Genomic DNA, 16,931 nt, shown 5'->3' on the forward strand with positions numbered 1-16,931 from the left:
TCCTGACAACATGTCCAAAGTATGTAAGACGCAGTCTCGCCATCCTTGCTTCTAAGGAGCATTCTGGTTGTACTTCTTCTAAGGCAGATTTGTTCATTCTTTTGGCAGTCCATGGTATATTCAATATTCTTTGCCAACACCACAATTCAAAGGCGTCAATTCTTCTTCGGTCTTCCTTATTCATTGTCCAGCTTTCACATGCATATGATGCAACTGAAAATACCGTGGCTTGGGTCAGGTGCACCTTAGTCTTCAAGATGACACCTTTGCTTTTCAAAACTTTAAAGAGGTTCTTTGCAGCAGATTTACCCAATGCAATGCATCTTTTGATTTCCTGACTGCTGCTTCCATGGCTGTTGATTGTGGATCCAAGTAAAATGAAATCCTTGACAACTTCAATCTTTTCTCTGTTTATCATGATGTTGCTCATTGATCCAGTTGTGAGGATTTCTGTTTTCCTTATGTTGAGGTGCAATCCAAACTGAAGGCTGTGGTCTTTGATCTTCATTAGTAAGTGCTTCAGGTCCTCTTCACTTTCAGCAAGCAAGGTTGTCATCTGCATAACGCAAGCTGTTAATGAGTCTTCCTCCAATCCTGATGCCCCGTTCTTCTTCATATAGTCCAGCTTCTCGGATTATCTGCTCAGCATACAGACTGAATAGGTGTGGTGAAAGAATACAACCCTGACGCACACCTTTCCTGACTTTAAACCAATCAGGATCCCCTTGTTCCATATAAACAACCGCCTCTTGATCTATGTAAAGGTTCCTCGTGAGCACAATTAATTGTTTGGGAATTCCCATTCTTCGCAATGTTATCCACAGTTTGTTATGATTCACTCAGTCGAATGCCTTTGCATAGTCAATAAAACACAGGTAAACATCCTTCTGGTATTCTCTGCTTTCAGCCAGGATCCATCTGACATCAGCAACGATATCCCTGGTTCCACGTCCTCTTCTGAAACTGGCCTGAATTTCTGGCAGTTCCCTGTCAATATACTGCTGCAGCCGTTTTTGAACGATCTTCAGCAAAATTTTGCTTGTGTGTGATATTAATGACATTGTTCTATAATTTCCACATTTGTTTGGATCACCTTTCTTGGGAATAGGGTTAAATATGCATCTCTTCCAATCAGTTGGCCAGGAAGCTGTCTTCTATATTTCTTGGGATAGATGAGTGAGCACCTCCATTGCTACATCTGTTTGTTGAAACATCTCAATTGATATTCCATCAATTCCTGGAGCCTTGTTTTCCGACAATGCCTTCAGAGCACCTTGGGTTTCTTCCTTCAGTACCATCGGTTCCTGATCATATGCCACCCCTTGAAATGGTTGAACATCGACTAATTCTTTTTGGTATAATGACTCTGTGTATTTCTTCCATCTTCTTTTGATGCTTCCTGTGTCATTTAATATTTTCCCCGTGGAAGCCTTCACTATTGCAACTTGGGGCTTGAATTTTTTCTTATAATTCTTTCAGCTTGAGAAATGCCGAGCATGTTCTTCCCTTTTGGTTTTCCATCTCCAGCTCTTTGCACTTGTGCTTATAATACTTTGTCTTCTCGAGCTGCTCTTTGAAATCTTCTGTTCAGTTCTTTTACTTCATCAATTCTTCCTTTTACTTTAGCTGCTCAACGTTCGAGAGCAAGTTTCAGAGTCTCTTCTGACATCCATCTTGGTCTTTTCTTTCTTTCTTGTCTTTTCAATGACCTCTTGCTTTCTTCATGTACTATGTCCTTGATGTCATTCCACAACTCATCTGGTCTTTGGTCACTGGTGTTCAATGCGTCAAATCTGTTTTTCAGATGGTCTCTAAATTCAGGTGGGATATACTCAAGGTCATATTTTGACTCTCGTGGACTTGCTCTGATTTTCTTCAGTTTCAGCTTGAACTTGCGTATGAGCAATTGATGGTCTGTTCCACAGTCTGCCCCTGGCCTTGTTCTGACTGATGATATTGAGTTTTCCCATCATCTCTTTCCACAGATGTAGTCAATTTGATTTCTGTGCATTCCATCTGGCGAGGTCCATGTGTATAGTCACCGTTTATGTTGGTGAAAGAAGGTATTTGCAGTGAAGAAGTCGTTGGTCTTGCAAAATTCTATCATTCCATCTCCGGCATTGTTTCTATCACCAAGGCCATATTTTCCAACTACTGATCCTTCTTCTTTGTTTCCAACTTTTGCATTCCAATTGCCAGTAATTATCAATGCATCTTGACTGCATGTTCGATCAATTTCAGACTACAGCAGCTGATAAAAATCTTCTATTTCTTCATCTTTGGCTCTAGCGGTTGGTGCGTAAATTTGAATAATAGTCGTATTAACTGGTCTTCCTTGTAGGTGTATGGATATTACCCTATCGCTGACAGTGTTACACTTCAGGATACATCTTGAAATGTTCTTTTTGACGATGAATACACCATTCCTCTTCAAGTTGTCATTCCCAGCATAGCAGGCTGTATGATTGTCCGATTCAAAATGGCCAATACCAGTCCACTTTAGCTCACTAATGCCTAGGATATCGATGTTTATGCATTCCATTTCATTTTTGACGATTTCCAAGTTTCCTAGATTCATACTTCGTACATTCCAGGTTCCGATTATTAATGGATGTTTGCAGCTGTTTCTTCTCATTTTGAGTCGTGCCACATCAGCAAATGAAGTCCCGAAAGCTTTACTCCATCCACGTCATTAAGGTCGACTCTACTTTGAGGGGGCAGCTCTTCCCCAGTCATCTTTTGAGTGCCTTCCAACCTGGGGGGCTCATCTTCCAGCACTATATCAGACAGTGTTCCACTGCTATTCATAAGGTTTTCACTGGCTAATGCTTTTCAGAAGTAGACTGCCGGGTCCTTCTTCCTAATCTGTCTTAGTCTGGAAGCTCAGCTGAAACCTGTCCTCCATGGGTGATCCTGCTGGTATCTGAATACCGGTGGCATAGCTTCCAGCTTCACAGCAACATGCAAGCCCCCACAGTATGACAAACTGACAAACATGTGGGGGCAGAATACATATAGAACTCTTATAACTCAAAAATAAAAAGATAGCAATCCAATTTAAAAACGGGCAAAGGATCTGAATAGACATTTCTCCAGAGAAGATATATAAATAGGCGACAAGCACATGAAAATAAGCTCAACATTAGTCATTAGTGAAATGTAAATCAAAACCACAATGAGATAGCACTTCACACACATAGGATAGCCATAAAAAAATTTAGAAATAACAAATGTTGGCGAGTATGTAGAAAAATTAAAAAAAAAAAAAAAACCATTGCCATTGACTCAGTTTTCACTAATAAAGCCCCTATAGAACAAAGTAGAACTGCCTGATAGGGTTTTCTAGGCTGTAATCTTTACAGAAGCAGACTGCCACATCTTTTGCCAGTGGAGCTGCTGAGGGGCTCGAACCACTGACCTCAGCAGCCAAGCACTTAACCTCTGCACCACCAGAGCTCCTATGAAGAAATTAGAACCCTCATGTATTGGTGGAAATGTAAAATGGCACAGCCCTTGTAGAAAACAGTTTGGCAGCGTCTTGAAAAGTTAAACATAAAGTTACCATTTGACCCAGTAATTCCATTCCTAGATATATCCAAGAGAAATGAAAACATGTCCACACAAACACTTGTACACAAATGTCCATAGCAGCATTATTTATAATAAACAAAAACTAGAAATGATGCAAATATCCATCAACTGATGAATGGCTAAGCAAATGTAGTGTATCTACACAATGGAATAATACTTAACCATAAAAAAGGAATGAAGTATTGATACACGCCATAACACGGATGGACCTTGACAATGTGACGCTAAGGGAAAGGAGCCAGATACAAAAGGCCACATATTATGATTCCAACTTATATGAAATGTCCAAAAGCCAAAATCAAACCCATTGCCACTGAGTCGATTCCAACTCATAGCCACCCTATAGGACTGAGTAGAACTGCCCCATAGCATTTCCAAGGCTGTAATCTTTATTTTAATCTTTATGGAAGCAGCCAAGAGCTTAACCATTACACCACCAGGGCTCCTTATGAAATGTCCCTAAGAGGCAAATCCACATAGACAGAAAGTAGATAAGTGGTTGCCGGGGTTTGGGGGGAGGAGGGAAGTGGGAAGTGACTACTAATGGGTGCAGGGTTTCTTCTGGGGATAGTGAAGATGTTATAGAATTAGATCATGGTGATCGTTGCACAACCTAGTAAATATATTAAAGAACACTGAATTGTACACATTAAAAAGGAGAATTTTAGAAAAACAATTGAAAGAGTTAACAAGACCAAAAGCTGGTTCTTTGAGAAAATTAACAAAATTGATAAACCATTGGCCAAACTGACAAAAGAAAAGGGAGAATTTTTTGGTATGTAAATTACCTCCCAATTAAAAAAAAAAAAGAATGAGCATATTAAGATAAAAAAACTCATGAAACTCTAGGAGCAGGATACTTTGTGCATCTTTTCTGTAAAAGGAGGAGGGTAATAAGATATATTTGTTTTGTCTGTATTTTGCATTAAAAATACTAGAAGGATACACAAGTAACTACTAAGTGATTACCAGGGGTGGACTGAGGAAGGGGTGGATAAGGACAGAGCTGGGAGCAAGACTTATCTATCAATGTATACCTTTTGATTTTCACCTTGATTTCAAAGGACGTGAATGTTTTATCTATTAAATATACATACGGATTTTTAAATGTAGGTCAGGCCATGGCGTTCCTCTGTTGAAAGCCCTTCAGGGAAGAGACTTCCCAGCTTACTGTAAGTAAAACCCAAAGACTTTATAACTCCTTTCAAGGCCCTACCCCACCTGCCCGCCCCCTTTCCTCTCAGACTTCACCTCTTCCCAACAATCCCAGCTGAACTTGATACAGTCACCCTGGCCTCTTTGCGATTTCTGGAACAGGGCCTCAGGACCTCTGCACTGGCTGTTCCCTCTACTTGGAACAATTTGTTCCCAGATATTTACACATCTGGCTTCTTCACATCCTTTACTTCTTGGCTCAAATATCACCTTCTTGAGCGGGCCTTCCCTGAACCCCACCCCTATTCCCAGGAAAACAGAGGCTCTGTTGTGCTCCCTGCTGGCTGTTTCCCTAGAATAGCACCTGAGCCAGGTTGGTGGTTAATAAATATGTGTTAAGTGAAAGAAAAAATGAATGCATTTTGGGCAGTTCATTGTCCACCGTGCATCCTGTGCTGGTTACTGAGGGGGTCTCCAGCCCCTCGGAGGCTCCAGGACACATACAGAGAACTTTGGAGTGTATTTCCTTGGAATCTGAGATCCAGCCTCCAGCAAGGCAAGTGCCTTAAGCTCCTCAGGTAAAAATCTAACCATGCAGTTAATAAATGATGCAAAGCCAGCCAGCTTCCCCCTCCTCCCCACCATGCAAGGGGCTTTTCTTTCCTGGATGGTGTAGGAAAGAAGCAGAGGGGGAATGTGGGCCTGGCTGGGGACAGTCGCCACCCAGGGCCACAACACTCAGGAAACAGCTCTTCGAGTGACTGGTTTGACCTGGTAGCTGTAGAACCAGGACAGGATGGAGTCTCAGAAATTCTGGGAGGGGTCTTACCTCCCTGCTCCCTCCCTGCTCCCCTCAGGCATCTCTTTGGTCCTTCCACAGTCTCTACAAAAAAATTTGATCACAGTGTATAGAACTTATGTGAGCAATTATAGTGTACTTTGTAATCAGCTGGGGCCCTGGTAGCACAGTGGTTAGGCGTTTGGGTACTAACCAAAAGGCTGGCAGTTCAAATCCACCCAGCCGCTCCTTGAAAGCCCTATGGGGCAGTTCTACTCTGTCCTACAGGGTCACCGTGAGTCCACAACAATGGGTTTGTTTTTTGTGTTTTTGGTTTGTAGTCAGCCCCCAGACCCAGGTAAAACCCTGCCCTTGTTATTTACCTGCTGAGCTATTAGAGGCGTTTGGCTGAGCCTGTTGTAGGGTAAAAACATCACAAAGTTTAGTAAAGCAAAAAGAAAGTTTTATTCAGCATACATTTAAAGAAGCAAAAGCAGGAAACGAACAAGCATAGTGCCAGAGCCATGTCTGCCTGAATCCAAGGAATATTACAGAACAGAAAAATGTGGGAAAACCAACAAGCATGCTGCTAGAGCCCTGTCTGCCCAAGTCCATGGGAGTCCAGGGAACATTACATTACATCATCAGTATATATTAACATTGCAAATGGGAAAAACCACTGAAAACTTCACCTTTTCACAGACCTGCTAGAAACTGCTAAATTTCCAGAATCTTACATTTTGAATTGGCTTTCTTTACAATCATTGGTACAAGTTTCAGTAATGACTGGCGGGTCTTCATTGGTCCAAAAAATCTTACTATTCACGAAATGCTAATAGAAAAAGATAAGACTGTAAATTCTCTTGTGAAAGCTGTTTGGTGATTTGTTTGTGTGAAAGTTTCCCTACAAGAAATCTTCCAAAATTGCCCTAGATATTGTCTTTATACCTCAGTTGCATGAATGGTGTCCTTGTGAGTCCAGCTCCTGCTGGGTCACATTTTAGGACAGGGAATAATGGCCCCTATATTATCTCCTAAATAAGCCTTAGTCCCTTATCCACAGAACGCCTACTCTCTCAAAAAGTATTTACTGAGCTTCTGCTATGAGGCAGACACGGATTCAGACGCGGAGTTCTGCTGTGAACAAAGCAAGTCCCTGCCCTCAGAAGCTCATTTGCTGGTGGGGAAGACATGAATCTGCAAGCTCACTGGCCATGACAAGCGCTGTGAAGACAAAACAGGGTGATGTCACAGTGACGGGAGGAGGGGGCCACTTTGAGCGGGGTAATGGGGGTGGCCTCTCTGAGGAGGCAGCACTACCGGGCATTAAGAGTAAATGAAGTGCCGCTCAGCTAGCTCTTGGCCCATCGCCTAACAAACATTTAAGCGCTCAACAAATCTTAAAGCGACTCTTACTGTTCTTTTCATCAATTTATTGTCCCTCTCCCTGGGGAGAACATGAGCCCCTGGAGGGCAGGATGGAGGTTCCTCCTCTCCGGCGCACAGCACAGAGCTGGCACGGTAGTAGGCGCACCCACGACCCGAGGGACCCCTGCGTAAAGTGGGGCTTGATAAAACGGCGGAATGTAAATCAGCCCCAGCTGAGGGCACTGTGTAAGGGCTCACCAAGCGCTCGGTCCTTGGCCCCCGGCCCGCCGCCTTCCATTCGCGTCTGTGCACATAGTAGGCGCTTAGCAGTGCGTACTGACGAAATGTCGGTTTCTGGGCCCAGCGCGCACGGCCCCGGCCCACTACACGGGCCGGAAAACCGAGACCTGCGCTGGGGGGCGGCGCGCCCAGGGTTTCCCCCGGGTTAAGCCCCGACCGGGGCGAAGCCGGGCGGGCGGGTACCCGCCACCGCCCAGCATTTCCGAGCCCAGCTGCGGCCAGCTGCGGCTCGGCCCTCCGCGCACCGCGGTTGGCTGCGGCTCGGCGGCCGCCAATTGGCCGTCGTCGCCCCGGCGCGGGTCCCGATTGGCTGTGACGCGCGGCCGGGCGAGGTCCCCGCGGGCGCCGCCGCCGCGCTTGTCTCTGGGCGGTCATTGGGCGGCGTGATCTCGCCGCGATTCCGCGGCCCTGCCGCCCCTGCCGCCCCGGGCGCCGCCGCCGCCGCCGCCGCCGCCGCCAGCAGAGCGCACCGGGCGGGCCAGGCGAGTGGCCATGGCGGGCGCCGAGTATGGGCCGAGCCAGCACCCGGAATTCGACGAGGACGAAGGGGCGACTTGCCGGCGCTGGGGCGCGCAACACGCCGGGGCCCGCGAGCTGGCCGCGCTTTACTCGCCAGGTAGGACCTCCATGCCCCCCTCTGGGCCTGCCGTCACCAGCTCGCGCTGCAGGCGGCCACCGTGGGTTCGCCCAGATCAGAACTCCAGCCTCGGGCCCAGACGTGGGACTCCAGCCCTGGCTTCTGATTTGCAAATAGCGTCCCCAAGTCCGGGGACCCCACCCAAAGCCCTTTCCAACTCCAAGGTAGAACCCCAGCCCCGGGACTCCCTGGCTGAAAGGAGCGCCTCCAGATCTAGGAACTAACATACCAGCGCCCCAAGCTACAAACAGAGCTCCCGTCGCACTCCAGATCAGGAGTTCTAGCCTTGGGGCATCCCAGATGCAAACACTGCCCCTAGTTTTAGGGACCTCCCCACCCCAAGGCCCGGTCCAAGCTGGAGTCAGCCCCCCCAACTACAGGCATTGCCTCCGGCCGCCTGAAAGTCTCACCCCATCCCGGGTTCCCCAAATCCAGAATCCACACCCTAGCACCCAGCTGCTCCCCAGCCAGGTCCCTGGGCTACAAACAGTGACTTCATCCCCCCAAATCTGGGACCATCTGTCTCCTAGCTCCAGGAACTACCAACTTAGGGACCCTCAGTTGCAAAGTACCCTAGAGCCCTTCCACCAAAGTTATAGCCTCAGATTGGAGCTACAGACTTCTACCCCCGCCCCTTACCCGACCTGTACTCTTCAGGGGGGCCATCAACCCTCACCCAGTATCCAGGAATCCCCTGTGGGTGGGGGAAACGCAACCCCAGCCCTCGCCCCTCCCCCATGTACAAATATCAGCCAGCTGGGTCTGGACTTGGGAAGGTGGAGCTCACTACTCCCCAGACCAGATCAAACTTAGAGATCCTTGCACCTGGCTGCTCTGCCCTTTTCTGCCAGGCCAAGGTTCCTGGCTTCTTCCTGCTCTGCCTACCATTCGTGCTCCAGCAAGCACCAGCCTGTACCCGCTTCATGACTCCCGCTTCAGCTCAGGAATCTCTTTGCCTGGCCCCAGCCGGCTGGGTGTCCCCAGGGGTTAAGGAAGTGCCTTTGAGAACTCCAGAGTCAGGTGACAGGGCACTGCTGGAGGCCTCTTTGCCTGGGTGTCAGCCATCACATGAAGCTTTGTTTGCCTGACATTCTGACATCTTCTGCCCATGGGCAACCACCAAACAGTCCTTGACTGGGGTGGGCACGGGGCCACCAGCCACCCCCCCCCACCCCCCCACCCCTGTGGCTTCTGGCCTGGGCTAGCCTGGATTTGAGTGCCATAACTAGTTACATGACCTTGGGCTATTGACTTGCTCTCTTTGAGTCTCTGAAAGGGCTGATGATCACCAGCTGCCTTCCTGGCCTTGCAATTCTGTGCTCTATTTGTGCAAACATAACTTGGGCACCTGCTCCATGCTGCCACCATTTCTTTGTTTCCAAAGCATTCAGCCTGTGGCCTTAAACCTTATTGCTGTCTCTGGGGCAAGCCGGGGTTGCCATCTTAATCTACAACTTAGCTGCATGACCTAGGCCAAGCCACTTTCCCTCTCTGAGCCTCAGTTTCCTCATCTTTAAAATAGGCACAGGTAAAGTTTACTTTCTTTTTGGTGTTGTTGGGAAAAGGCAATGAGATCAGCCACGTGGGCACAGTGCCTGGCATACAGTAGGCACTCCTCGTTGTTAACCCGACAGTCTAACTTTGGCTGTGGGGCTCAGAGCAAGCTGCTTCGCCTCTCTGGCTCTCAGACCACATCCCCCCCCACCCCACCCCACCCCCCAGGAATTGAGAGGAAGGATTCAAAGAACTCTTCTTTGGTGCCTAGCTCTGCCCTCCCTAGCCAACACCACTTGCTTTCAGCCAGCCCAAATCATAATCAGGCATTCCTGGCCTCTGAGGGACCATCTCTGCCCTGTACCCTGATTACATCTCTATCAGGTTCTGGCTTCCCCAAGTGCCTGTCACTCTCTGAAGAGCAACTACAAAAGGTGCCCCAAAACTGCAGTCACAGCCTTATCCCCTCATCCTCCTGACATGGACAGAGGGACTAGGTAGGCACTGGCCTGACTGGTTTCTCCAAATTCTTTTCCATAAGCCTCACTCTGTCTGCCTCTGTCCCATTGCTGTGTGGCCTTAGGGAAGTACCTTGACCTCTCTGGGCTGTAAAATGGAGGATCCGGTGCATTAAGTATGGAGCACCTGTGTACGAGTCCTTGTGCTAGGCACTAGGGGCAAAGTGGTGAACAAGACAGAACAAATGGAATTGCATTTTAGTAGGAAGACAGACAAGCCCAATAAAAAAATGAAATATCTTGCAGGCTAGATGGTGGGAAGTGCTGTGGAGCAAGCATACAGCAGGAAAAGGGGAGGTGAAATGCTGGGGGGTGATGTTTTAGAGAGGGAGCAGGGTAGGCCTCACTGAATGGGTGACTTTTGAGCAGAGACCTGAGGGAGAAGGGGAGGAAATATTCATGAGGATATGAAGATTTTTATCAGCTGCTGCAGTCTGAAATTGATCGAACATGCAATCAAGATGCATTGATAATTACTGGATTGGAACGCGAAAGTTGGAAACAAAGAAGAAGGATCAATAGTTGGAAAATATGGCCTTGGTGGTAGAAACAATGCCGGAGATGGAATGATAGAATTTTGCAAGACCAACGACTTCTTCACTGCAAATACCTTCTTTCACCAACATAAACGGCGACTATACACATGGACCTCGCCAGATGGAATGCACAGAAATCAAATTGACTACGTCTGTGGAAAGAGACGATGGGAAAGCTCAATATCATCAGTCAGGACAAAGGCCAGAGGCAGACTGTGGAACAGACTATCAATTGCTTGTATGCAAGTTCAAGCTGAAACTGAAGAAAATCAGAGTAAGTCCACGAGAGCTAAAATATGACCTTGAGTATATCCCACCTGAATTTAGAGACCATCTGAAGAATAGATTTGATGCATTGAACACTAGTAACTGAAGACCAGACGGGTTGTGGAATGACATCAAGGACACCGTACATGAAGAAAGCAAAAGGTCATTGAAAAGACAGGAAAGAAAGAAAAGACCAAGATGGATGTCAGAGGAGACTCTGAAACTTGCTCTCGAACTTTGAGCAGCTAAAGCAAAAGGAAGAATTGATGAAGTAAAAGAACCGAACAGAAGATTTCAAAGGGCAGCTCGAGAAGACAAAGTAAAGTATTATAAGCACAAGTGCAAAGAGCTGGAGATGGAAAACCAAAAGGGAAAAACACGTCGGCGTTTCTCAAGCTGAAGAAAAAATTCAAGCCTCAAGTTGCAATAGCGAAGGATTCTATGGGGAAAACATTAAACGACTCAGGAAGCATCAAAAGAAGATGGAAGGAATACACAGAGTCATTATACCGAAAAGAATTAGTTGATGTTCAACCATTTCAAGAGGTGGAATATGATCAGGAACCGATGGTACTGAAGGAAGAAGTCCAAGCTGCTCTGAAGACACTGGCGAAAACAAGGCTCCAGGGATTGATGGAATATCAATTGAGATGTTTCAACAAACAGATGCAGCTCTGGAAGTGCTCACTCGTCTGTGCCAAGAAACATGGAAGACAGCTTCCTGGCCAACTGATTGGAAGAGATCCATATTTCTGCCTAGTCCCAAGAAAGGTGATCCAACTGAATGTGGAAATTATAGAAAGATATCAATAGTATCACACACAAACAAAATTTTGCTGAAGATCATTCAAAAACGGCTGCAGCAGTATATTGACAGGGAACTACCAGAAATTCAGGCCGGTTTCAGAAGAGGATGTGGAACCAGGGATATCATTGCTGATGTCAGATGGATCCTGGCTGAAAGCAGAGAATACCAGAAGGATGTTCACCTGTGTTTTATTGACTATGCAGAGGCATTCGACTGTGTGGATCATAACAAACTATGGATAACATTGCGAAGAATGGGAATTCCAGAACACTTAATTGTGCTCACGAGGAACTTTTACATAGACCAAGAGGTGGTTGTTCGTATGGAACAAGGGGATCCTGATTGGTTTAAAGTCAGGAAAGGTGTGCGTCAGGGTTGTATTCTTTCACCATACTTATTCAATCTGTATGCTGAGCAGATAATCCGAGAAGCTGGACTATATGAAGAAGAACGGGGCATTAGGATTGGGGGAAGACTCATTAACAACCTGTGATATGCAGATGACAACCTTGCTTGCTGAAAGTGAAGAGGACCTGAAGCACTTACTAATGAAGATCAAAGACCACAGCCTTCAGTATGGATTGCACCTCAACATAAAGAAAATAAAAATCCTCACAACTGGACCAATGAGCAACATCATGATAAACAGAGAAAAGATTGAAGTTGTCAAGGATTTCATTTTACTTGTATCCACAATCAACAGCCATGGAAGCAGCAGTCAAGAAATCAAAAGATGCGTTGCATTGGGTAAACCTGCTGCAAAAGACCTCTTTAAAGTGTTAAAGAGCAAAGATGTCACCTTGAAGACTAAGGTGCGCCTGACCCAAGCCATGGTATTTTCAAGCGCATCATATGCATGTGAAAGCTGGACGATGAATAAGGAAAACCGAAGAAGAGTTGACGCCTTTGAATTGTGGTGTTGGCAAAGAATATTGAATATACCATGGACTGCCAAAAGAACGAACAAATCTTTCTTGGAAGAAGTACAACCAGAATGCTTAGAAGCAAGGATGGTGAGACTGTGTCTTACATACTTTGGACATGTTGTCAGGAGGGATCAGTCCCTGGAGAAGGACGTCATGCTTGGCAGAGTACAGGGTCAGCGGAAAAGAAGAAGACCCTCAACAAGGTGGATTGACACAGTGGCTGCAACAATGGGCTCAAGCATAACAACGGTTGTGAGGATGGCTCAGGACCGGGCGGTGTTTCATTCTGTCATGCATAAAGTTGCTATGAGTCGGAACCAACTCGACGGCACCTAACAACAACAACATTGCAGGAAGGATTGCTCCAGGCAAAGGGAACAGCAAGTGCAAAGCCCCTGAAGCATTACCATGCCTGGTGTGTCTGAGGACACTAAGAAGGCTTGTAGGCTGAGGAGCGTAGGAGAGGTCCTGGGTTCTAGAACTGAATTCTTGAGATTCCTGGGGCAAGAGGTGGTTTGGCCTTTTGCTGACAATTGACAACAATAATAATGGCAGTTCACGTAGTTGACATTTAGTGACCACTGGCTGTGTTTTGGAAACACTGGTGGTGTAGTGGTTAAGTGCTACAGCTGCTAACCAAAAGGTCAGCAGCTCGAATCTGCCAGGCGCTCCTTGGAAACCCTGTGGAGCAGTTCTCCTCTATCCTGTAGGGTTGCTATGAGTCAGAATTGACGGCAATGGGTTTGTTTTTTTCTGGTTTGGCTGTGTTTTGGGCATTTCCCTGCATGTTCTTATATCATGCTTACTACAATTTTCTGAGGAGTCCCTGGGTGGCACAAATGGTTAAGCACTCGACTACTAGCCAAAAGGTTAGTAGTTCGAACCCACCTAGAGGCACCTCAGGCAAAAGGCCTAGAGATCTACTCCAAAAGGTTTTTTCCCTGAGAACCGTACAGAGCAATTCTACCCTACACACGTGGGGTTACCATGTGTTAGAATTGACTTGACAGCAAACAACAAAAGACTTTCTGAAGTGCATCCTGGTATTAACCCCATTTTACAGAGGAAGAAACCAAGCCTCCTCCTAGTCCCTGCTTACCTGTGTTCTTCCTGACACCTTTCCCAGCCGGGATCAGGCCAGCATCTGTTCTGTATTGGTGCCCACTTGACAGGAAGGTCAGCAAGGCCAGGGGCTGCCTGTTTTGTGTTAGCGGCGCCTGGCAGGCATGAGCACCAACTCTAGTTCTAAGACATTTCCTGAGGCTTAGAAAAGAGCAGCGACCTACCCAAGGTTGCACAGCGGGTCAGCAGCGGGTCAGAACCGGAACACAGGTGTGGGGGGGGGGTGGTTCCGAGTTCCATGTTCTTAATCTTCACCATGGAAGTGAGCTGGCCAGGAGCGAGGGTGTGGGAGGCAGACAAATGTTTTGGGTCAGCAGCACAGCATGCCTGAGGGGCTGGCAGTGGAGAGAGCTGGCCTAGTACACGTGGGGAACTGTGAGTGAGGAGTGAGTTGCAAGGGTGGGAGTGACTGGTCCCGAAGGGCCCTGAGTGTCTGGCCAAGGAGCTGTGGCCTGGTCCTGTGGGGCCTGGGAGCCATGGAGAGTCATATACAATCTGCTGTGCTCCAGAGGTGGGGTTCTGAGCAGCAGCCTGCCCTGTCCTAGGTACAGGGGCTTGAGAAGGGCCTGGCAGGCTGGCATGCCTCCCTGGGCAGGTGGACACCCAAAACTAGCTATGTGTATGCTACTCCTGGTGCCCTGGGCACCAGAGGTAAGCCTGAGGGGTCCCTGGAGCCAGCTGCCCACCCAATCCTGGCCAACTGGGAGGCACAGGAACTCTTGGGTGGGGTGAAGGGAAAGGCAGGGGGGTGTCAGGAGTGCTGGGCAGGGTCCTGGCCTGTACTCCCAAACCTGGGCCTGGCTGAAGCCAGTGGACAGAGGTCTGGCCTTAGGTACCTTCCTGACTAGGCCTGGTCCCTGCCACACTCTGGGCACAGCTTTCTTTCTGTCTCCCTCAGCCCTGGTCTTTTTCCAAGGTTATCCACCCCTCTCTGGCCATGCTCTTTGTCTTTCCTCTCTCTGTCTCCCTGTGTCTCTCACTGTCTTTCTCTGGCTCCTCTCCTTTCTTACACCCTCTCCCATGTCCCTCAGGTTGAGGGTCTCCCGGTGCCCAAGGGGCATCAGAGGTGCAGGTTTTTGGGGACTTGGCTCTGGCGAACCAGAGGACTTTGGGCATGAATCAGGCCTGACGCTGAGCCTTTGGCTGCGGCCTGCCCCAGGAGAGCTGAGATGGCAGAGGCCTGGCACCTGCCCACCCCTGCCCCTCCCAGTCACCCCATACTCCCAGGCCTGGCCCCCTCTCCCAGGCCAACAAGTCATTCTCTCCTGGAACTTGGCCCAGATCCATCAACCCTGCCAAGCCAGGAGCTGGCTCAGGAAACAAGGCCCCAGCACCCCCAGCACTGGGCAGCCTGGGCCTCCTGTGCTCCAAACAATGTCCTTCCCCTCCCTAGGCCTCAGTCTGCCCATCTGTAAAGTGACACCATCTTGGCTGCTTAACCCCACAGGCCTTGCCAGGCTGGTGATCTGTGCAGTGACTTTGGTGACCCTTTGAGTGACTTTGGACAAATCACTGCATCTCTAGGCCCAGTTTCCCTCTCTGAAGGGTGGGGCAAGTGGCCCCAACCTACAGGGTGCAGGGATGATAACCCTTACCACTGTGTCTGACTCGTAGTCAGCCTCTGTGACACAGCTGATCATTCTCTGTGCTTTTTAATGGATTAAAGTTGAGACACTTAGTCTGCAAAAGGATCCAGTTTCCAGAGGCCAAAGAGATGGCGTTTAGGTGGAAATATATTCAGATTTAGGGGACGCTCTCCATGGCACGGGGAGAGGGGCTGAGCCATCTTTGGAATCAGGACAGCCCCGAGCGTTCAGGGTAGCATGTCCCGATTATGAGCCCAGGATCCAAACCCAGCTCTGCCTCTTACCCACTGAGCCTCAGTTTCCTCATCTGGAAAATGGGATCACACAGTTCCTCCCTTAAGGACTGAGTAAGAGACTGTACCTCAGGCTCAAAACCTCAGATGACCAGAGGGGCCTGGCCAGGGCTGCTACTGAGGGCGGCTACCCAGTGTGAGACGGCGGTGGGGGGAGGACGGAGCAGGGTGAACCAAGTAATCATCCCCGGCTAATGCGGGCAGCCACCACTACTCTGACCCAGGGGGCGAGAACCCTATGTTCCCAAGGAAAGTGGGAAGCTAGGAATTTTATATGCGAAATGCCCCAGTTTTTAAAGTATAGGTCATTTTTTTAAAACTGTGAGCAAAATTTGTCCAACGGTACCAGTTTGCAGCTTCTCTGATGTGAGCTGTACCAGCCTCAGTGGGTGTCAGCCTTTGTTATTGTCACTGTGATATGATCTCTGCCCCCATCCCCGAAGGTTGGGCAGGCAGGCAGGTCACATGGAAAACTGACCTGCTCTTTACTACCCACTGCCCCTCTCACCACAGCCCTCACCGTGGACCAGATACCTCCCCTGGGCTTTCCCCTTCCAATCCCAGGGCCTGACCACAAACAGGAACGAGAAAGGAGAAGGCACTTTAGGGCAGGGGCATGGTGCCCCAGGTGGGGGCTGTTGGGGCAGTAAGGCTGCTGACTGGAAAGCAGGCTCCCAGCCCACTTCTGCCGCTAGGTGACCTCTATCAAGGTCTTTGCCCTTTCTGGGCCTCAGTGTCCCCATCTATACAGAGAGGGCCAAGGGGATATGTCCCAGGACGTAGTCCCCCCACCCAGCCTTGGTCTTTTTCCTGGGCAGGGGAGGGCAGGTCAGGCAGCCTTTGTCTGCAGCAGGCTGCTGTGGGACCTGGACAAGGCCCTCTCCCTCTGAGCCTCCATTTCCCTATCAGGGAAAGTGGGGAGCCTACCATGTCCTTCCCAAGGTGATTTGATGAGGGGTGCCCAGAGGCAAAGCCTGGTGTTTTCTCTTAAGGGTTGCGGTTGGGAATTTGTTCATTTTGCAAGCATTTGTTGAGTATCAACTGTGTACCATGTCCCTGGTGAGTGACCCAGATGTGATCCCGTTGGTCCTGGGCCTCCCACGTTCACATTTGGGTCGGGGAGACAGATGTTACACAGGCAGTGAGATGGATGTTATACAGGCAACTATGGTCCCCACATTGGGGAACACAAGGTTGGAGGAGACATCAAGGATAGCTTCCTGGAGGAGGTGGTGTCCAGGTTGAGATCTACTGGAGAGGCGTTGGAGCCAGCCAGGTGTAGGGGAGGTGAAGGGTACTGTGGACAAGGGAAACGGCACTTGCAAAGTCCCAGAGAGAGGAGAAGACAGACTCCTTATCTGCTCTGGTCCCTGGCCCCATCTGTCATTAACCAGTCACAGGGGCCTGCCCAGTCATATTGCTTAAGATGAGAATAGGCCGTTGGCCCGAGAATGTCATTGGGGCAATAAGGGTGGTGGGGAAGGGAGAGAGAGACCTGAGGCAGCAGGAGGTACATCTTGGGAGACAGTTCCTCTGGCTATAGGATCCTGGT

The 16,931-nt window shown here is 48.7% G+C and overlaps 1 protein-coding gene across 1 annotated transcript in view; it reads left to right on the plus strand.

Annotated features, from left to right (window-relative positions):
* Positions 1 to 7,618: 7,618 nt before the first annotated feature.
* The window catches only part of PEDS1 (plasmanylethanolamine desaturase 1), a 35,785-nt gene continuing 26,472 nt past the window's right edge, over positions 7,619 to 16,931 (plus strand). The window contains exon 1 of the mRNA XM_049868931.1: positions 7,619 to 7,808. Coding sequence (XP_049724888.1) covers positions 7,685 to 7,808 — 124 coding nt within the window. The 5' untranslated portion in view covers positions 7,619 to 7,684. The remainder of the gene's footprint in view (positions 7,809 to 16,931) is intronic.

This window comes from Elephas maximus, chromosome 25, assembly GCF_024166365.1.
Source record: "Elephas maximus indicus isolate mEleMax1 chromosome 25, mEleMax1 primary haplotype, whole genome shotgun sequence".
Lineage (NCBI taxonomy): Eukaryota > Metazoa > Chordata > Mammalia > Proboscidea > Elephantidae > Elephas > Elephas maximus.